Source organism: Pinus tabuliformis, chromosome Q (genome assembly GCF_031772625.1).
Source record: "Pinus tabuliformis cultivar Carrire ecotype Pingquan chromosome Q, CPIR1, whole genome shotgun sequence".
Classification (NCBI taxonomy): Eukaryota; Viridiplantae; Streptophyta; class Pinopsida; order Pinales; family Pinaceae; genus Pinus; species Pinus tabuliformis.
In genome coordinates, this window is record NC_142296.1 from 45,009,544 (window position 1) to 45,031,851 (window position 22,308).

A 22,308-nucleotide genomic window follows, 5' to 3' on the forward strand; every position below is an offset into this window, starting at 1 on the left:
ACACGTGGCAGTGATGACGTCACCCATCGCAAATCGGCGATCGCATGAGTCAAGGCCCCCCTCCACCGAAGTCCCTTCCAACTTGCGATTGCGATATGCGAAGACCCCCCCTTATACGATACTTTATGTGATGCATTCTATAGACCATTGCATCCGGACAATCGGCTGGCTCCAGGGAATATGATAGGAAGGCCCTCTTCTATGTTGTGATTGCGATACCTTGGGTGGGTCCAATCTCGCAGATCAGCGATCGTAAGGTTCAAAGGGAGATAGTTAAAGCGAGCATCAAAAATCACCAAAGTGCAGGATTCTATGTAACAAAGGAAAAAGACCCCAGAGGGAAGTCTAAAGGCCCTAACACCCGTGGACTAAGCACCTGGTCATAGCCCTCGATCCTTTGATGCAGAAACACAAAAAGAGGCTAAACCAAAGGGGGTTGAGGGGCATCATGGCTCACAGTTTCAAAAGTAAAGGCCCTGAGAGCACAGTACAAGACATTGAAGGCGTATGGGTCGGTAGCTGAGGAAATGAATAAAGGCACGGGGCAGTGGGAAATCAAGATGGGTCAGTCTTGTAGAAGCCTCTGCAACAAGAAACCAAGGACTACACGAGCCACTGAAATAAATTCATTTACTCCGCCACCCACCTTCAGACAATAAATGGAGGCACGGGGCTCCACTTCGATACACAACAAAGGACTGTCGGGAGATCCTCTGCTTCCACTCCGCGACAAGCATTCACAGTTGACCCACTCCCAACTCCGGAGAACGAGCTACTCAGGCAGTTAAGGCAAAAGCGACAACGACCAGCTGAGCAACTAGAGGAATGCACGATGACTGAGACGTAGCTTGACCAGAGGTTTTCACAGGAACAGCAGAAGGACCTCTTCCTACGTCATCCTCCAATTTTAGTTTTCTTATTATTTCTGTAATTTCCTTATTTCCAAGAAGGGATCAAATCCCTATTGTAATCATTCTAGGCAGCAGAGTCATCGCAAGCCAAGGCAGCTAGTCTGTCGGACAGCTGGCCCTTGGCTGAGATATTTTTGTAACTGCTGATCCAAAGCCCCCTTTTCTGTATAAATGAGGGGAAGAAACTCTTAGAACAAGTTCTGGAATCTTGCTCCAGCGAGGGTCTGAATTCTAAGATTGCATTCTTGGTTCTAAATGGCCTATTCATAAGGGATTAGAGTGACACATGTTGAATGTAATGGACTGGTATTTGGACCCTTCAAGTATTAATGAAACTCCCTGGTGATTCCAAGTAGATCAATGCGCAGTATGTTTTCCCTTCTGTAATCTCATTTCATATATGTTTTTCCTTCTCTAAAATAGTGTGATGAATTTGTCGGTTTCCCTCTGATTCATGGATTTATCTAGGCTACTAAATAAGCGAACAATACCTGTGCATAAGACAGATTTACTTGTGTTAGCCTATAACCTACAGTACCTATGTACAAGACAGATTTACTTGTGTTATTTGATTAACCTGCAGTACCTGTGTGAGCCCAGATTTACTTTTGCTGTTTAGCGCTAATGGTACCCATGTTATATCTGGTATGGAACCTCAGTAAGTACTCCACTCTTTCATCTCCCCCCTCTTCCATATTTCTATTGGAAAATCGTTGCTTAGGATTCTGTGTTGTTTACAGCCCTGCGCATCGAATTCCATCCTTCTGCCAGAACATTGCTGCTTAGGATTCTGTCCAGTTTACAGCCCTATGCATCGATTTCCCTCCTTCCTTTCCTCCTCTTCACTTCACTACAACTTTAATATAAAGCTACCTGTTGTTGTGTGTCGGCCACCAGAACAAGACATTTCTCTTTAAGGTTGGCCCGGTTTACCCCCTGAGCATTTGGATCTATGTATCTGCTTGAGTTTACCTGGATCACAGGCTATTGAACCAAGCCCCCTTTATTCCTTTTTAATTACATGACAATTGGAGTGTTGCACAAACCCCTCTCATATAATCTTCCATGCACTCCTCTATTTAAGATGTCCTGGGCACTGGTCTACAATCAACTCAGAGGCTGTCTTTAGGAGGCTTTTTTATGTCCCCTGAAGCACTCGTGCTACAGGTGCTAGAAAAAGCCACAACTTCTTTCTAGCGTCGTTGCTAGGGAACAGATTAGAATATTTTTCCCTGGGTACGACAAAGTTTTACATTTCCTCTGTTAGGTGAGAAAGGGAAGTGTGGGTTGAAGATCTCTCACCTTGGCGACTCCATTGTTTTAATTTTATGGTAAGCACCCTGGCGACTCCACTATCCACATCTCTATTTGATCATCCTACCTTTCAATCTGCCTCATACTCGCCCTGATGCTAGAGAAGCAGAAAACTTTCCCTACCTTTGAACCTGCAATCACTCATATAGGGAGGTTTTCGAAATAGCCATTCCCGCATTCCTGGCCAACTAATTTGCCCCACTTGATTTTTCTTCTATTGCTGGTTCTCCCAATCATGTCCCTTCGTTTCATGAGTGGTATACCTATTTTCCTAGATTCAGTGGGAACATAAAGAGAAGGCCTGACCAGCACCTCAAAGATTTTCATGAATGCATGGAGCAACAAGGAATTTTTCTTGAAGATGTACAAATGAAGTTGTTCAAGTGTTCTTTAGATAAGGATGCTAGAGCTTGGTATAAAAGTTAAAACGATACCTCGTGGTAGCATATCTTCCTTGAAATGTTTTCATATAGCATTCCATTAATATTACAAAAAATTATATCCTCTGAATGCTCTATTTGAAGATTGTTGCGCACATTTTAATGATGAAGACATTCCCGAGGTCGATGACCTCGCTGAAGATGTTTGTGGAGCTCTGCGCCAAGAAAACATCTACTTGCATCAAGAAGCATCACTAAATGAGCAAGAAAGAAAGAAAGGAAACATCATCGAGCTGCAAATAAACCCTCAGAGATCTTATTCGGCCAAATTTGATGTTTCTCCTTCCTATGATGTATATGACTCTGATGGAGAGTCAAGTGATGCAGAGCCACAACAATCCTAGTCATGGGAAGCTGCACAAGAAGAGGAGGCCCATCAGGAGGTCAGCAGGGAGGCTCCAGTTTACAATGCACATCCTACACCTGGAGAACAAGATCAAGAACCTCCTCTAATTTATGATTCGTATCATTCAAAGGAGGATGAGATGGTCGAGGATTGTCAAATGGATCTGTTTACCAGCAAGTGGGGAGAAAGCTTCCAGCAACAAGTTTTGCTTGAAAAATCTAAGGCTGAGGAGCTAAACAGTATTTGTAGCTGCCCTGACCGAGAAGATATTGGTCAGCGAACTGCCTATGAAAAAGAGGCAACTGCAAATTTTTCTTGTCAGTTATATGACCCTGTAGCTAACTACCTGGCGACATTCTTAAGTCAGCAACAGAGGTTGTGTCTAGAGCATGCATCAAGCTTTTCATTTACAGATTTTTCATGGCGAATGCTTGTTTTAATTTTTATTTTTCAGCGGCATGGGGGCATTAGGTCCAACAGCCAAATGTTGGCCTAGCTCCATTCGAGGGTTGAACTCGCTTAGGTAAATTAAGCCATGTGCGTAAGTAGGAATGTATATAAATACGCTCACTAGCTGAGCATTTACTTTCCAGTTGTTAGAAATTTTATTTCTGCATTTTAGTTTGATGAGGAAAATACCCCCTGCACACAAAGTTTCATGGAGATTTTATGGTTATACAAGTTCATTATATTTTTAACTCCACGCCCAATGGTGAAGGATATTGGTCTACAGGTTCTCAGCACCTTGCCAGCAAGACACTATCCCCAATTGGAGCTAATGTTGTCACTCATTACTAAATGTGTTTTCAATTGTGTAAAGGGTCAAAAAGAGCAGTGAAGTTTGAAGTCATTTCCCAAGCCACAGAAGCTCTCAAAACTTAGTCGGACACTCTCCATTGCATAGTGCTCGGAACGAGCTTTCCAACAGTAAATAGAACTCTGAAAATGGACTTCTGGATCAGAAGTTAGAGCAAACTGAAGGGACCCTTCGAAATCCAAAAACAAAGAGAAAAAAGACCAAGGGTAAGGCTCATCGCAAATCGCAATCGAAGCTTCCAGCAGCAGCAAAGGAGGGTAGTGAGATCAGTGATCGCTGGTATTGCAGATTGCATATCGATGGTTCACGAACCATAACTTCGATATCGCATATCGACAATCACAAGAGTCAAAGGGTGCAAACAAATACCAATGTCATGAAGCTGCCGACACTGATAACACTAAAATCACCGAGATTCGGGCCCTCACTGTTAAAGCGTCAGGAGGGGCCGATTTCATTTAATAAAGAAATTCAAAGAAAAACCAAGGGCGGATGGGCCCTTTTCTCTCTCCTCCAGGGGGTCACGAGACGGAATACCATTGGTCCTTATAAATGACGTGGCAGTACGGAGATGACGTGGCAATACGGAGGACACGTGGCACGCAGATTCGGCGTTTCCAGAGGTCCTACAAGGGCATTTCTGGGTGACATGTGTCACCACTCACAAGGTGACACGTGGCAATGATGACGTCACCCATCGCAAATTGGCAATCGCGCAAGTCCAGGCCCCCCTCCATCAAAGTCCCTTCCGACTTGTGATTGCGATATACGAAGACCCCCCCCCCCGAATGCGATACTTTATGCAGTGCATTTTATAGACTGTCGCGTCCAGACAATCGACTAGCTCCAGGGAATATGATAGGAAGACCCTCTTCTATGTTGCGATTGCAATACCTCGGGTGGGCCCAATCCCACAAATTGGTGATCACAAGGTTCAAGGGGAGATAGTTAAAGCGAGCATTAGAAATCGCCAAAGTGGGGGATTCTATGTAACAAAGGAAAAAGACCCTAGAGGGAAGTCCAAAGGCCCTAGCGCCCGAGGACTAAGCATTTGGTCATAGCCCTCGGTCCTATGATGCAAAGAGGGGTTAAACCAAAGGGGGTTGAGGGCATCATAGCTCGCAGTTTCGAAATGCTTCAAAAGTAAAGACCCCGATACAGCGAGGCCGCAAGAGCACGGTACAGGGCATTGAAGGCGTATGGATCGGCAGCTGAGGAAATGAATAAAGGCACGGGGCAGTGGGAAATCGAGATGGGTCGGTCTTGTAGAAGCCTCTACAACAAGAAACTAAGGACTACACGAGCCACTGAAATAAATTCATTTACTCCGCCACCCGACTTCAGACAATAAATGGAGGCACGGGGCTCCACTTCGATACACAACAAAGGACTTGTCGAGAGATCCTCTGCTTCCACTCCACGACAAGCATTCACAATTGACCCACTCCCAACTCCGAAGAACGAGCTACTCAGGCAGACAAGGCGAAAGCGACAGGGACCAGCTAAGCAGCTAGAGGAATGCACAATGACTGAGACGTAGCCTGACCAGAGGTTTTCATAGGAATGGCACGATGACTAAGACGTAGCCTGACCAGAGGTTTTCAGAGGAACAACACGATGACTGAGACGTAGCCTGACCTCTTCCTCCATCATCCTCCAGTTTTCCTTTTCTTATTATTTCTATAATTTCCTTATTTCCAAGAAGGGATCAAATCCCGATTGTAATCATTTTGGGCAGCAGAGCCGCAGGCCGAGGCAGCTAGTCCGTCGGACAACAGGCCCTTGGCTGAGATATTTTTGTAATTGTTGATCCAAAGCCCCCTTCTCTGTATAAATGAGGGGAAGAAACTCTTAGAACAAGTTCTAGAATCTCGCTCCAATGAGGGTGTGAATCCTGAGATGCCAATCTTGGTTCTAAATGGCTTGTTCATAAGGGATCAGAACAACATGTGCTAAATGTAATGGACTGGTATTTGGGGCCCTTCAAGTATTAATGAAACTCCCTGGTGATTCCAAGCAGATCAATGCGCAGTATGTTTTCCCTTCTGTAATCTCATTTCATATATGTTTCTAAGATAGTGTGATGAATTTGTTGATTTCCCTCTGATTCATGGATTTATCTAGGCTACTAAATAAGCGAATAGTACCTGTGCATAAGACAGATTTACTTGCGTTAACCTATAACCTACAGTAGCTGTGGACAAGACAGATTTACTTGTTTTATTTGAATAACCTGCAGTACCTGTGTGAGCCCAGATTTACTTTTGCCACTTAGCGCTAACAGTACCCATGTTATATCTGGTATGGAACCTCAGTAAGTATGCCACTCTTTCATCTGCCCCCTCTTCCATATTTCTATTGGAAAATCGTGGCTTAGGATTCTGTGTTGTTTATAGCCCTGCATATCAAATTCCATCCTTCTGCCGGAACATTGTTGCTTAGGATTATGTCTAATTTACAGCGCTATACATCGATTTCCCCCCTTCCTTTCCTCCTCTTCACTTCACTACAACTTTAATATAAAGTTGCATGTTGTTGTGTGTCAGCCACCAGAACAAGACATTTCTCTTTGAGGTTGGCCCAATTTACCCCCTGCTTGAGTTTACCTAGATCACAAGCTATTGAACCAAGCCCCCTTTATTCCTTTTTAATTACGTGACAATTTGAGTGCTACACAAACTCCTCTCACATAATCTTCCATGCACTCCTCTATTTAAGGTGTCCTAGGCACTGGTCTACAATCAACCCAAAGGTTGTCTCTAGTAGGCTTTTTATGTCCCTGAAGCACTCGTGCTACAAGTGCTAGAAAAACCCACGACTTATGATAATCTAATTAAAGAAGAATTTGAAAGAGTTTTCCCCGTAGTGGGTTTTGCCCTGGTCTCTAATCAATCTTGGTGTCTCTATGTGTGAATGTTTTTCTTATATTGTTCCTTTATGTTCCGCTGCATTGATGATGATATTGTTCTTTCTATATAATTGCATATGTTACTGAATAACGTTGTGATGTTGTGGGGTGAATTCAATATGAAAATGATGAAATGCAATTATCTAAAGAAAAGATCAATTAAGTCCTCAGAAAACTTAACAGACGAGACCAGCCAATCCAACCATTTTCGAGGGAAAACCAGTCCAAACCAATGTCACAAACCGAAAAAGGCTAGTTCAGTACCAAACCGGTCAATTCTTATATGAAACCAATTGGTTCAATACCAAACTGATCATTGTTGTATGATGCTACCAGGGATCATTTAAACGCAATTTCTTTTTTTAAAAAGCAATATTTTACGAGTGGGGAAGCCTAGCATTTGACCATATTGCGCTAATAATGTTATGCAATTAATGGTAATGTTAAATTCTTAAAGTAAAATGATGAAATCGAAAAATAAAGGACATTAACATTAACATTAATTGACTCGAGATGTTTTTTAGAGTGGTTCTGACATCATTGGATTTCCTATGGAGAAAGTAGAATTTTAGATCCCACTCAAAATCCAACAAACTTAACAATTTTTAGGATTTTGGAATTGGGGGGATTACAATGTTTCCATTGGATTTTGTGAGGTACGAGGGTATGGAACTAACTATTAATCAAGAACACTAAGCCCTCTATGTACCTTGATGTTAGTGGCATTGATTGTTGAACTCCTATATCATAAACCTACTAAAATGTACCCATCACTCAAAGAAGCCTTGACTTGGCATGCTAAGCTTTTTCTATCTTATTTTAATGGTTAGATGGTGATATTGATGACGAAGATCCCAATATAAAATCTTTTGACGATATGTAGGTGTTTGTTGTAGCATGACTTTTTTTGGATGTTACAAGCCATCTAGAGCCGGTTTGTTGATGCATTTTCAGTTCAGAGATGGATTGCACTTGGTGCTATTTTGGTTATGTGCGCCCTTACATGCTATATAAATGAGAACTTTTTCTTATTTGTGTATATATGGTTTGGATTCATATGGATGCACATGAATACATATGTTTTTCGTTAAAATTTGATTTTTTTTACATGTTCTAGTCTAGTTCCAACTAGTTCTTGATTCAAAGTGTCCACCGATTCGATCAATGGATCGTTTTGATATCAATGGAGTATAGTTTTTAAGAAGCCTAGGATCTCCAATGCAAGAGAGATGTAACCTTAGTTCATAGAGGAATAGGGTCACCAAAGAGGGTAATCGATTATAAGATCATCCACACACAATATGGACATTCTCAAGCCATCAACACTTTCATCATGCAAGTCTCGAGGTCCTTATTCCTACCCCAGGCAAAAGCATAAGAAGGAAAGTTTCTAATGAATGAATCCTTGATGCAAAGTTTCCAATGAATGAATCCTTGACGTAAAGTTTCTAATGAACAAATCCTTGATGCAGTACTCAATCTAGAAAATTATTGGAAGGGAAGGAGGATGTGTTTTATCAAGAAAAAAGTGATCGACTCCCTATACCAATTAATGGTGGAAATAAGGGGCTTCGACACGCAATAACTCATAGCAAGTGCACCATGATTTCAAAAGATGAGTTGTTCGCAACCTAAGGAATTGGTGGAGAACTTGTTGACTTGACAACCACCAATATACATGAAGAATCTGCTATCCACGTGGCAAACTGGCACATGACTATTATCACTCCCTCTTAATCCATTTTTTGGTTCGGAGTAGATATGAATGTAAGATCCTCCCTATTGGATTTGGAAGCCGAAAATATATGGTGAAATTGTGCTCTCCGCACCAGGGGACCAGATGTTGCCACCACTTTGATATACATGGATCTCACCTCAAAGAAAGTTTGCATATAGATTTAAATTATTTTTTCAACCAAACATCCTTGCAAACACTATTGACATCAATGTGTGTGGTCAAAATTGCAATGTAAGTGATAAATAATAATAAAAGACCATTTCAAAACCCTAAGGACAGCATTTGGACAATCAATAGATCCTTCAAAACCACTTTACTTAAAAATCATAAGCAAAATTCTATTTAATAAAAAAACAAAGTAGGCAGTGATCACAGAGGTAAACATTTTATAGTACCATTTGACTGATTTTGCATAAAATATTCATAGATTGAAAATGTAGTAATAGTATTACCATCAGCTGATTTTCTCCTAAAGATTCATGGATTAAAAATGTATGGTTGCTCAATTTCTATAGGTTATAATTGACTTTGTTGAAAGCTATATCATCTTTTTACATCATATATAAATATAATAATAAGTTGAAGATTTTATAAAAGCTTCACCAAATCTTTATTATTGACTTTCTTGTGCAGTGTCAAAATCTGCCAAAGGCTTCTAAACTTACAAGAATGTCAATTCCTTAAAAATTCCCATGAATCATAATCAACTGAAAATAGACAGCAAGAATAGAAACTCAACCATAATCAACTAAAATAGGCAGTAAGCAAAGAAACTTACTCTTATTGTCTTGTCCATGGAACCAGAGTAAAGTCTGTCTGCTCCTGAGACTAATGAAACAACAGCTTGGGTATGCCCTACAAGGGAAGCTGCAGGCTCAAAGGTATTGGAAGCAGGACTAAACTTCCAACCCAATATACTGCCATCCTGTGAAATTAAAAGAAAAATATATAATTATTTTGCAAACTCTTTTTATCACAAAACAGATCAGGCAGATGATTATAAAGGCAAAATACATCAGAAAGTTGATTATAGAATCAGCTAAAGCACTCTAATTCCACTGAGACCCTTACATGTGTTCCAGCAAAAAGCATTCCATTACCAACAGCCAGGGCATGTACTTGTCCCCTGGGACCAACTAAACTTAGTTCTGTTGAGGTCAAAATATTCCAAGCCTGAAAAAATATTCTTCCACTATGTTAGATTGAGTAATGCAAGAAAATAACTATGTTCCCAAATAAATCAGATTGAATCAATTCCAAACCTAAAGCCTATTAAATCACCTTGACTGCATTTGGGAGGCCAACAAAAATCCATGGGCCTTCACTCATGAGGCATCCAACCTCGTCATTTAATGGGATGTCTCTACCCTTTTACATGTATTAAACAAAGACAGTGAAATATGTTAACAAGTACACACTGAAATAGGCTGCTGCGAAAATATTAAAGTAAAATGAACTTAAAGAAGAGAAAGGAAAGTCAAGTCAAAGCTCAAAGTACCTGTCCTGTTTGGCAGTCCCACACTATAACCTTCTTGTCTTGGCCTCCAGAATAGAGTTTACCAGAATCAGAAGGAAAAGCAATCCCTCGAATAGCCTGCCGGGTGCAACCACACGCCACTATTATCGTGTTCAAGGACCTTAGATAATGGCCAAAACAACCTATAATACCTCACAAAACAAAGCACAAACCTTAACGTGGCCGGACAGCTGCGTCAAGAACTTCACGTCCGAACCCATAACAAAGGAGTGTAAATATTTGCATTCCTCTCCACGCTGGCAATTGCCTGCAAGCCAGTAATTGCATACTTTATTGCGAATCTTCTGCCTCTCGTCGGATATGAATATACCACCTCGTCCTCTTCCCCATCTAGCAGAAATATTCCTTCTCGATCCTCCGGGAGGTCCTGCTGCCTGCATGTCCCTCTCATCCGATCCGTTATATGATCTCTTTGGAGCAAACCCATTAGTTGCTCCCCCCCTTTTGACTGATCCAGGTTCGTCGACATGCAGAAAATTGCATGATTCTCTAGTGCATCTGCCTTCCTGCCAAAACACGCATACTTGCCTTGGCAGACGTGTGTAGGTTCTTTTGTTTCCTGTAGGTTTTCCTGAGGTTTCGACGTCCATGGCTTTACCTGATACCAGTAAACCCTAATTGCAGGAAACCCTGATGCCAGAAACCTGTAATTTGACAGCAATAATTGTCTGTTTAAACTCTTCAAATTCTCAATTCCCGGAAGCTATCTGGGTCGATACGAAATAAAGCCTGATCCTGTCCACCAAACAAACTGTTACTGTCGCCCAATCCTTTCGAACTAACTGCTTGTCTGCCTTTAAACATCAAACCCTTCATGAAAAAAAACTGCTCCGCTGCCTTTAAATGTAAACTAACTATCAAATAGCCGAAACTTTTCTCGGCTTCCCATCTAACAAACATTTCAGTGTTGCTGTGATATAGTCCAGAAGAGAAGAAACCTGATATTGTAATCTTCACCTAGAGAATAATACAGAATTTCTATTTTTTAAAAAGAAACTGGATCAAACCAGGTACACTTTCGATTTAAGGCTCGAAATCGTGGGCAGATTTCCTGTCGAAAACCAGTTTTCTAACCCTGGAAATCTTAAAAACCGCCCTATGAGAACTGCCCGAAAGCAGCCCAGAAACACAACTGCTTCGTTCATCGACATTAAACCATCGAGCAGAAAAGGGAAAACAAATTACCGCCAAGTTACGGGACTGAGAATTAAGCCGTATTAAGGGTATTTTGATTTGGTTCGTGTCTGCTACTGAAATAAAAAATAAAAGATGTTAAAGGGAAATGCTGAGACCGAACCTTTCGGAGTATTAAGAAAATTTTGATAACAAATTCACCAAGTCATCCGCCGGACATGTCCTCGGACTCTTCGTCTTAGACGAATAAACAATCGAAGAAATGAATATGCCCTCCGAACTCTTCTCTGTTTGCTCTGCCTCGTGAACTTTCTTCCAACGCCAAGCTGAGAGGCCCACCTTGTCTCCGCAGACCGCAAAGTCGTACCAATTCTTATAAAACGGTGATGGGAAATGGGGAACGCGAATTTTCACAGTGGCAGAAGATGCATTTCACGATTTAATGCTTATTGCATGTTTTTTGTGTTTTTCAGTATAGAACGTGTGGAACATTTTGCGTATGAAGGGAACTCTAAAAAAAGCAAGCATTTCGACGCTTTTATAGTAAGGTAGGGCTGTTTATCATTTGATAAAAGATAAGATAATGATTTAATGAGTTTGATAAGTTACAGGTTTTTTTTTTTTTTAATATGGTTGAAAAGATATTTATGAAAGGAAGGCTGAACAAACAAGTGCAACATTAGCCACATAAACCAGGACCAATAGTTGGGGTGGTTTAGTTTAAATAAAATATTTTGATATTATGATAGGTTGTAAAAAGTGTTTTTAAAAGTAATAAAATTATAAAATTTATTTTTTTTAACTGTAATTAAATATTTATGATTGAAAAGAGTTATATATAGAATTGATTATCATTTTTTTATATTTATTTATTTAAAAAATAAAAATTTTATTAAAATTATTAATGTATCAATTTAAAAATTCAAAAATATATTTTGAAAATTTTTTTGGTTTTTCTAGATTGAAATTTAAATGAGGAATTGTTCATAATTTAATTTTTTTTAATTTGTAATTTAATTTTTTATTAAATTTGTTAAATTTTAATGAAAATGGATATTATGATTTCAAATAATGTATACATTCATTTAATTATGGATTCCTTAAGGATGAATAATGTTGCTCAATACTCGCACCCTATTGTATTGTGAGTATGGCATCAATATGATTTATTATATGTAAAATCTATATGGCATCACTATGATTGCTTACAAATACATAAATGCATCATTTTCAAACACACATTGCAATAGTTTAAATATAGCTCAATCAAAGTAAAAATTATAAAGACATAATGGGACAAAGCAGTTTGCTATTGTGTGTAAAATTGGAGCATTGTACCATTAAGTATGAGTGAATGGGGTAGATTGATTATTAAATTATTTAAATTGTGATATCAATATTGACACAAGGTCAATTTAGTCAGATTTTTTACTTAAATTATACAATTTTAAAATAATAACAATTTTAGAAATTGAAAGTTCATCCATTCAAAATTGTTCTTTAAACATGATTTGATTATTTAGAATCAGTTCAGGTGATCATAATTATTTTTCACCAAATTTTAAACAAAGTAAAAAAGAACAAAATAATTTAGTTTATATATAAAAAGTTTTATAAATCATGAATAGGTTCACGTGATAGAATTATTTTTCACCAAATTTTAAACAAAATAATTTGATTTATATATAAATCGAGTTGTCTTTAGTGAGATTTTTTGGAAGTTTTTCCAATGAGTTTTCCTGGTCTAATTTCTCTAAAATCTAGCAAGAATTTAATGAAATCACAAACTTAACTTGTTGGGTAACACCTCCACAATCGAAGTGCCCAACGAATTTAAATAACACAAATCAAGATTTCACTTCGAAAAATTTCGCCAAATTCCGATACGAAAAGTCCAAAAAATAACACCAAAAACAAATCTTATATAAATATTAAAAAAAAAACTTTTATAAATCATTATTTATTATTTTAATCTAATAATCATATAAAAAAATTCAAAGTCCACATCAAAAATGCAGATGCAAAATTTAAGTCATTATTGTTTTGTAGTAAAAATTATGATTTAATAACCATATAAAAATACTAAATCTGCTTTGAAAATACACAATTATATTTACGCTGTAAGGCGTTTCCCTCTGAAATGAACTCCCCAAACTATTGTCGTGTCAAAATATGTGCCATTCGATTTTGTTGTTAGACGATTGGGTAATCACTAGCCGTTGATTTGAATTGAGCAATGCCGGGCGCGACAGTCCATACGAACCGTCAACCGTCTTAACATCCAGATGTGACGTATCAAGCAAGACCTTTCAAGTTTCAAGTAGCAGGTGGTGTTTTAGTGGCATGCATTTCCTTCCAAACAGAAGCTGCGTTGGCCAGCGCGTTGTATGAACTCCCTCCCTCCGCCATTGCAAACCGGGCCTTCCCCATCAATTCTGCCATCCCCTTCTTCATTTCCATTCCCCCCTCTCCTTCCATTAATTCCCTCGCCGCTCTTTCCACTTCCTCTCTCTTCACCAATCCATCTGCTCCCTTCTGCGCTTCAATGCCCACCTTCATCTCCTTCACGAGAAGGAAGGCATTCATTCTCTGTTCAGCAAAGAGAGGCCAAGCGATCATCGGCACTCCATGTAAGATGCTTTCGATCATTGAATTCCAACCGCAATGAGAAAGGAAATCGCCTGTGGATGGATGAGAGAGGACAGCAATCTAAAGCGCCCATGAATCCACCACAAATCCACAGTCCTGGGTTCGAGTCTCGAAACCCTCAGGTAGAACCTCCCTCATGTCTGCTTCGGCAGTCATCGTGGATTCAGTTAGAGGAGGAGGCTCCTTACGCAACACCGAAAGGAACCGCTACCCGCTTGCTTCTAGCCCCAAAGCTAGTTCCCGAATCTAATTCTTCGACAGGGTGCCACGGCTCCCAAAAGAAACGAACAGAACTGACGAGGCGGGCTCGCGGTCCAGCCATTTGAGGCAGCCCTCCTTCTCAAACTTCTCTTCAGATTCTGACAGAGGCGAAGCTATTAGCGGCCCAACGGGATAAATGGAAGGGGTCATTTCAACAGCGCTCAGAACCTTTCCTTCCTTGAGAGCTTTTATTTGTTTTGGTTCCATTTCTTGGCATGTATTTATCATAATTCCATGAGCTTCTTGAAGCCGAAGGGAATGTTGAATGAACCAGTTGAATGAAATATCAAATCTGTCTAGAAGAGGGTCTGGCAAATCTATTCTGGGAATCGACGGAAGGCCTGGCACTTCGATCAGGAAATCCACATCTTTTAAGGAAATGTTAATGTTGTGGACAAGTGTTGGAAGGTAGAGCATGATGCAGAGGAGAGAAGCCCTAGAAGTGGAGAATATGTAGCAAGGTATTTCCAGTTTGGAGGCGACATCCAACATGGTTGTACCGAAAAAATTGATTATGAAAGCGCAGACAGGAAACGAAAAGGATGTGAGAGCATCTTGCACTAATATTTTAGCTTTCTCCAATAGTAAAGGCATGCGTACAAAAATGTTCATCTCGGCATGATCCCCTTCGATCTGAACATCAGGGAGCTCTATGAAGCGGATCATGTCCCCTGACGAAGACGGCAGGGTGTGGTGAGGAGAGCCGTCCATCCATTTGGCGATGAAGAAGGTGACAGAAAAGCCATGGTACACAGTCAGCCGCTTTGCAAGCTCGAGCAGTGGGATGTGATGGCCCGACCCAAACCCAAGGAATATTACGACATGAGGCTTTTGGCTCTGCTCTAGCGACTCCATGAAAGTCTCTATATTCCAACAAGCAAATGCCAACATTTGAAGGGTGGGTTCTGTAATGATGAAGCAAAGAATTTATAGTTATAAAACAAATGTATGAGTGCGCTTGCGTCGTAATGAATAATTTGGGGAGGCAGCCAAAACTAAAGTTTAAACAAATATATGACCCACCACGTTTTTGTTGTTCCGAGGACTTGGTAAAAGACTACAGACAATTTAGGGTGGATTTTTCATTCATTTGTTGACTTTGCAGTAGCATGTTGGCAATTTAGGAGAGACGTATGGAAAATGGCAGGACCCATGGGCTATATTAAACAATTTAATTTTGCTTGCAACGTCAGTGCAGACATATGGACGATGCCACCACTATTTTAAACAGTTTAGTTTTGCTTTCCACATCACTGCAGACATATGGGCAATTTAGGAGAGACGTATGGAAAATGGCAGGACCCGGGGCTATATTAAACAGTTTAATTTTGCTTGCAACGTCAGTGCAGACATATGGACGATGCCACCACTATATTAAACAGTTTAGTTGTGCTTGCAACAGATTCGTAAGTGATTAATATATATAACGTGGGTGGGGGGATGATTTTTAAAAATATATGTTGTGTTTTTTATTTATTGGGTAATACTGTCATGACATTAATCTTTAGAGCTTTTGACTAAGCTGTTAGATTGGCATCACAGAAGTATTATCAATTTTCTACAAACATGAATTATAACTTAACAACATAAAAATTCAAATGAAATAAGGCCTAATCCTTTAATCTAAGTCTATAATAGCTTCACTTGTAGGAAATCAAGTTGCAATATTTCATTACCTATATGGGTAAATGGCTTATGTAACAATACCTTGTTCACTATGTAGTTATTGATTAAAAGAAGATTAACAAACATTCATCCAATAATTACTATTTAGCTAAGAAATATGGAAGACGTGCAATCAAGCTTCAATACTCTAAGTAGTATCCACTATGGTTCCACTAGTATAAAGGAAATTTATAGCAGTTTATCACAACTCAGTGATTAGATAGCATTGGTAATAGTACTTTGATGACCACTCTGAATTGTGACTAAAAGGCAGATTCAAGCTTCAGTTAAAGCAAATATACAACTAATCAAACATATGAGACCTCAAAGAAAACATAAACAATTGATAAATAATAGAAAGTTGAGAAGAATTTAAAGTATTTCCCAAGAATAAATCTATATGGTGGAAATAGTGAAATGTATACACAGTAACTCACATAAATATAATAGCGCACATGTCCAAACCATGGGGTCCCTCTAGAATGTTCATATCCACATCATGACTACTATCTTCTAAAACTTAGAGTAATATATGAACACAGAAACATGAAAATGCACATATCTAAATTAAAAGTTCGTTGTATATAATGTTCCCTTTCTTCTACTCTTTATTTTTATTTACAAAAACTAAAATATAATAAACAAAGTTATGTTCCATCTCATGGAGTAATGACATATTGATATAACTTCTAAACTTAGGCAATTCAATCCACCAAAAGTGTGATATCGACCTCAATTGTGCTTTTTAGATAAATATGGAAGTCAAACCTGATATTTTTGCATTATTTGGATTGATGGCACTTGTGTTGACTAGAACATTAACTAGGGGTGTTTGTTTTGTATTCTACACATCCAAGGGGAACCACATTGTGCCATGAAGGTGACGATCAAAACCCGTATTCCCTATTTCTAATTAGGAAATTATGACCTATTGAACAAATCAAGGAACCAAAATGAAGTTATTGTTTGATGTATAATAAAATCAAACAAAAACCTTGCCTAGAAACTTCAACATTTAATATATCCATTCCTAAAAAGTCTTCCTCGAAAAATTTAAAAATCAATATCCTTTCCAAAAAAGTCTTTCCCAAAATCTTTATAAATTAATATCCTTTTCCAATTAATATATTTTTGGCCATATAAACTAAACTTTGGAAATGATGTCCTTGCCACACAATTTGAAGAGGGCAACGACCAATATTAATTTTTATATGTGAAAAAAATGGTAACTACACCTTTGTCAATAATAGTACATCTAACAACCTTGCAAATTTAGAGAAATCGCAATGGATCTAACAAATTAAAGCAAGCAATTTGAAAGCATTCTAAATCCTCATTTGATGCTGCCACCCTCTGTTGGCTCTACTAGCCAATCATGAAGCAAGCAAACATTCTAGTGTATATTTGTATTGTGCAAGATGGTCACTATATATAATTATGGCTAGCATAACAAATACATCATGGATGATAAATTTTTTCAAACCACCAACATGAATATATGCTCAAATCTTTCCATAAATCTCTCGATAAATCTTCATCCCTATTTTCACTCATTTCTCCCAATATCTCAATCTTCCATAGATTCTATGTTTGGTCTACATCATTACATTTTCATTTCACAATTTAGATATTAAATTTACTTCACAAGTAGGAGTTATTCCATTATAACCCCCCTTAACAAATTATTGTGATTTGAATATCTTCAATTGTCCTTTGAATTGGTCCCATCTTCATCTTCAATCCTCTACACTTTTCTTCTTTGGCCTTATTATTTCATCTTCATTTATCTTCAATTTTCATATTATACCTAAACAAACATAAATAATGTGTTTGTTTAAGTCCATATAAAAAAGTTATCATCCACCTAAATGCATGGGTTTTCTACCACTGTATCCACTATTTCTATAGGAAACCTTTTCTCTTACGTAGTTTATCAATAGATATTTATACCCTTAACTCCCATATATCAATATAATCATCAACTTGGGTTTTTAGGCTTATCCTTAACCACACAAACCTTAGGTGGTTTCAAATTACCACAAACATACATTACGTCAAGTGGTTTTGGATGACCACAAACCTTTCTCTCTCACAACAATCATAACAAGTAGTTATTTAGCATAACTTATTACTTCATGGAAAGTGGGTTTTTAGGGTCACTGCCTCTTCAATGGGGGTAGACTTTACTCATCAAGCATTACGTTGACTCAAGTAAATTAAATTTCCTTCTACATATGCTTTTTAATCTGAATCTTCCACTACACCTCCATAAATTGTTTCTAGTAGGTGAATGTCTCCATCCAACAAGAAAACTGAAATTACTTACAAAAAATATGTGTCTTCGATGGAGTGATATCAAGATAAAAAATAATAATAATAATAATAAAAATAAATAAATAAAAAATAAAAAATAAAAATACGAGTTTGACTTGAAAAATTTAATTGACACACCATGGACATGACCCAAACATTGATTTGACTTTTAACTTTGACATGGCCTTATTTTTATTTTAACTCCACATTTTCAACTATACTTCAATTCTCATGTAATGAATTTACATATTTTGTTAGGGTGTTAGGTACCATAGAACATGCACCCTTTTACACATCAATATGTGAGTCACTTAACTTGGTTTTGAATTTATTTTACTTGATATCAATTCTTACATCAATATACTCTCATTCAAATCTTGACTTAACATGACTCCTTTTATAAATCTCCTTTTATTGATCAATTGGACCCCTTTCTTTAAATCAAAGCTTCCCATCACTCATCACTCTTCCACGGTAAGTGAGACCTTGAAAAAAATTTCCATTACATATCAAAACCATCCCAAACTTCATTTTATATTTCAATGATATATATGTTAAAATTAGTTTTACCCTTTATGTTTTATCTTGGTAAGTGACTATGTCAAAAATCAATAAAATAGGGAAACATCGTGCTTCTTTTTATCTAAATAAAATAGGATACCTCTTTAGACACTTGCAATATTTCACTACCTCTGGGATGGATATTTGGACCTACTACACCTCCCATAGCCATGTTTATGTGAACCAACATATTTTTGAGCGTGTTGAGCCCCAACAGGTTTTGTGGATTAAACCTAGTGAAGCTAGCTCCCATGGGACTACTTGATGTGTTCACTGGCATGCGTATGAATGATGTTAGGAAGTGTTGAGAATTAACTTTAGTGGGATCATGATAAGGAAATTTGTTTGTAAAAACATAAGACTTGGTGTTTGCAATGCAAAAATCCTCCAACCGCTCTAGATCTTTAATGATTCCCTTCATTACCATGAGAAGAGCTAAGAGGAAGAGGATACCAATAGTGACTCTGCAACCAGAGGAGATGAATTCACACAAGTCTATTACAAATAGCAATCTAAAGTGAATTTGAAATGGAGTCACATATTATTTGCACAATGCTCACAAATCTAGGTCGCCTATTAACATTATTCAGTGATTGTGAAGTTGGGTTTTGAACCATGAACATGGAGAAATTCTAATGTATTATTTTCCAAAAAATAAGAGTCTATGCTCATTAGCATCATGGATATGAAAAACTCTCACCTTCCAAATTTCTTTAGTGTGACTGTTTCCAGTGCAAACTCGAGTATGTATCATGGACAATGGGATTAAGTCCACTAAGTATCTCCAAATCTCATAGTTGTAAAGCTTTACAAAAATGTTAGTCTCATATGCATCTTAACATATGAAAATTCAGACAACCTTAATGCATATCGTTGTTATGATACCATTTGTTGGCTCTAATAGCCAATCATGAAACAAGGGGACCATCGAATTAGATTAAACAAATCTTCAAAGGGAAGTTATATTAAATAAATTGTATTGTACAAAATGGTCACTATATATAATTATGGTGGCCATAAAAAAATATTATATTTGAGAAGTTTGTTCAAACCACCACCATAACTATCTATGAATCTTTGAATGAATATTCATCCTTATTTTTAGTAATTTCTCCCAATATCTCAATCTTCCATGTTTAGTATAAATCATTACTTTTTCATTTCATAATTTAGATATTAAATATAATTCACAAGTAAGAGTTATTCCATCACCCTCCATGCCTCCAAAGAGAAAGACCCATTGTTGAACTGTATGATGAAGCCACTTTCGTGGCTCAATGATTGTATTATTTTGAATGGAAAAAGAAATTATCATGCAATTCTAGTTAAAACATAAGGGAAAGAGAAATGAAAGAATTAATATTCTAACACCCATTTCTAATTCAAGCAGCAATGGTACCGGTATAATGAGTAGTGCCACACAATAGATGGATTCCTAGTGTGCGGATGAAATGTTGAAGGGAATGGCATTGGTACCAACAAATTATGTTGAGAATGAATATGGTAATGAAGGAGTGCTTCTATGACCTAGGAAATAAAGGCACAAAATAAGACACCACCTTGGGGTATATTCCAATGTGGAAGAGATTTCATAGCTAAAAAAACCAAAACTTTTAATTAAAACAACGTTTTAATGCACAATCTGGGAAAAATAATATAGAATTTATCAACTATATCAAGTGTGGGAGCCAAACCTAGCATAGGGTCATGAATTATGGTATAAAATTATGATCCAATCATAATATACAAGATGACACCTTTTTCACCAAAGAGAATATGACCCTATCTTCGATCTAATTTGATCTTGTAGATCTAATTTAAATCACACTACCTCTCATAAAAAGACAAGGACAGTGAAAACTCTGATACCATGAAATTTTTTAAAACAATATCCCATGAACTAAAAACAACCTTAAAATACAAAAAAAAAAAAAAAAAAAACCTTCTACAAAAGAGAATGCAAAATAATCTATTAAATCTATTATATAGAAAATGCCAATGTGTGTTTCTATATATAGTAATGAAAAAAGCCTAACATATAGCAAATGGATAGGTAGCACACTCAGGCAACTAGTGGCGCCTATATCAACTTGCAATTAACACAAGTTGTATGCATTAATAAAAGACTCTTTAAAAAATGTCAACGCTTTAGAAATATAATACTAACAAGTTTGATCTATTCTCTCTTTAGCAATATCAATTACTTCTATTTGCATATGTACACATCATTTAAATGGTAAGTTTTATTAAAATAAAATGCACACCAATTATATTAATAAAAAGAAAATTCATATAAATAATTATATCATAAAAATATTATTATTCATAAATAATCTTAGTATTATAATATACATAAATTGATTAATTGATGATAAACACATTTGAAAAATCATCTAATATAATGATATTTTGATTAATATATTTACAAACAATTTCATCCATTGATAATAACAAGTAATCTAATATAATGATATTTTGATTCATATATTCACAATTCCATCATTAATTTTTTTTGTCTAGGATAAAAATTTAATAAAATTTAAAATATTAAAAAATTTACTTATTATCTTATTTTTATATTTTAAATATTTAAAAAATATATATTTGAATAATTCAAAGTTAAAAGTGCTAGTATTAATTTATTTTTATATTCTAAATATTTAAAAATACATATTTAAATCATTCAAAGTTAAAAGAGATATTGAAATGATCATAAAAATCTCCAATTTCAATATTAATCAAAGTTAAAAGAGATTGAAATTATCATAAAATCTCCAATTTCAATATTGATTTGGAAATTTGATCTCTAGATTTTTTTATAAATATTATTTATAATTAAAAAAAAAACATGAAAAATATTATAATATTTGTTTTATAATTCAATGTATTTATTTATTAATTATATTTACGCCGTAAGGCGTTTCCCTCTGAAATCAACTCCCCTCTCTGCCCACCTATCATTCTTGTAAACCATAGGATTATATGTTAGATGATTGCAAAAGTTTCAGCCTTTCGATCAGAATAGTTACAAAATGGTTACAAATTAGTTAATTAGTTGCGGAAAGGATTTGCTTGCACACCAGTCGGCATAACTGATTAGCGTGTTGTGGCAATGGAAAATCAGGCGTGGTGAGCCTCCTTCTTTACTTACGATAAGGGAAGATTGTTTTACGACAGGGAAAAAGCAGTCGAGAATGTTTTTATACAGGTTATGTAGATAAATCATGGATGTGGCGATGGCCAGGGAGAGCTTGACACTGAAATTGTTTGCGCAACAAAGACCGCCTTTATGGTACGTTTCTCAGAGAAATATAAGCCCGTTAAGCAACTTAACCATCACAAATTTGGTTCTAATTCTTTTGTTTTGGGGCTCCTAATGCACAATGTTCCGAACTAATAGACGCAGGCCAGGGTATGTCTTTCTCACAATAATATTGCACATTAGTTTTTCATGATATAAACGCTGACCATGTTTTCCTGTGATCCACCTGCGGGATTGGAATACTTGCACATGGGTTCCACTCCAAAGATAATTCACAGGGATGTCAAGACTGCCAACATTCTTTTTAGACCGCAATTTGAACGGAATATTGGGCGATTTCGGTTTGTCAAAGATGACAATTGATGGGGAGGCTTCTCACATTACCACTGTGGTAAAAGGAACGGCAGGATGCCTCTAGGACACTTATGTGAATCAGTGCAAAGAATAAATAA

At 37.1% G+C, this 22,308-nt stretch overlaps 2 protein-coding genes across 3 annotated transcripts in view; both read right to left on the bottom strand.

Moving 5' to 3' along the window:
* LOC149218216 (zinc finger CCCH domain-containing protein 17-like) overlaps nucleotides 1-11,660 on the bottom strand; it is a 112,367-nt gene extending 100,707 nt beyond the window's left edge. Inside the window, exons 1-6 of one of the 2 annotated variants that reach the window (XM_089383850.1) lie at nucleotides 11,309-11,660; nucleotides 10,164-10,746; nucleotides 9,973-10,068; nucleotides 9,756-9,842; nucleotides 9,546-9,647; nucleotides 9,253-9,399 (exon numbers count right to left, since the gene is read on the bottom strand). In XM_089383850.1, coding sequence (XP_089239976.1) covers nucleotides 9,253-9,399; nucleotides 9,546-9,647; nucleotides 9,756-9,842; nucleotides 9,973-10,068; nucleotides 10,164-10,601 — 870 coding nt within the window. In that variant the 5' untranslated portion in view covers nucleotides 10,602-10,746; nucleotides 11,309-11,660. Of the gene's footprint in view, nucleotides 1-9,252; nucleotides 9,400-9,545; nucleotides 9,648-9,755; nucleotides 9,843-9,972; nucleotides 10,069-10,163 lie in introns of both variants that reach the window. The other variant, XM_089383849.1, reaches the window with a different exon arrangement.
* A 2,380-nt stretch (nucleotides 11,661-14,040) lies between these two features.
* On the bottom strand, nucleotides 14,041-14,910 carry LOC149218217 (UDP-glycosyltransferase 72B1-like). Its single transcript, XM_089386511.1, has one exon. The coding sequence runs from the start codon at nucleotides 14,908-14,910 to the stop codon at nucleotides 14,041-14,043; it is 870 nt and encodes a 289-aa protein (XP_089242637.1).
* Nucleotides 14,911-22,308: the final 7,398 nt, after the last annotated feature.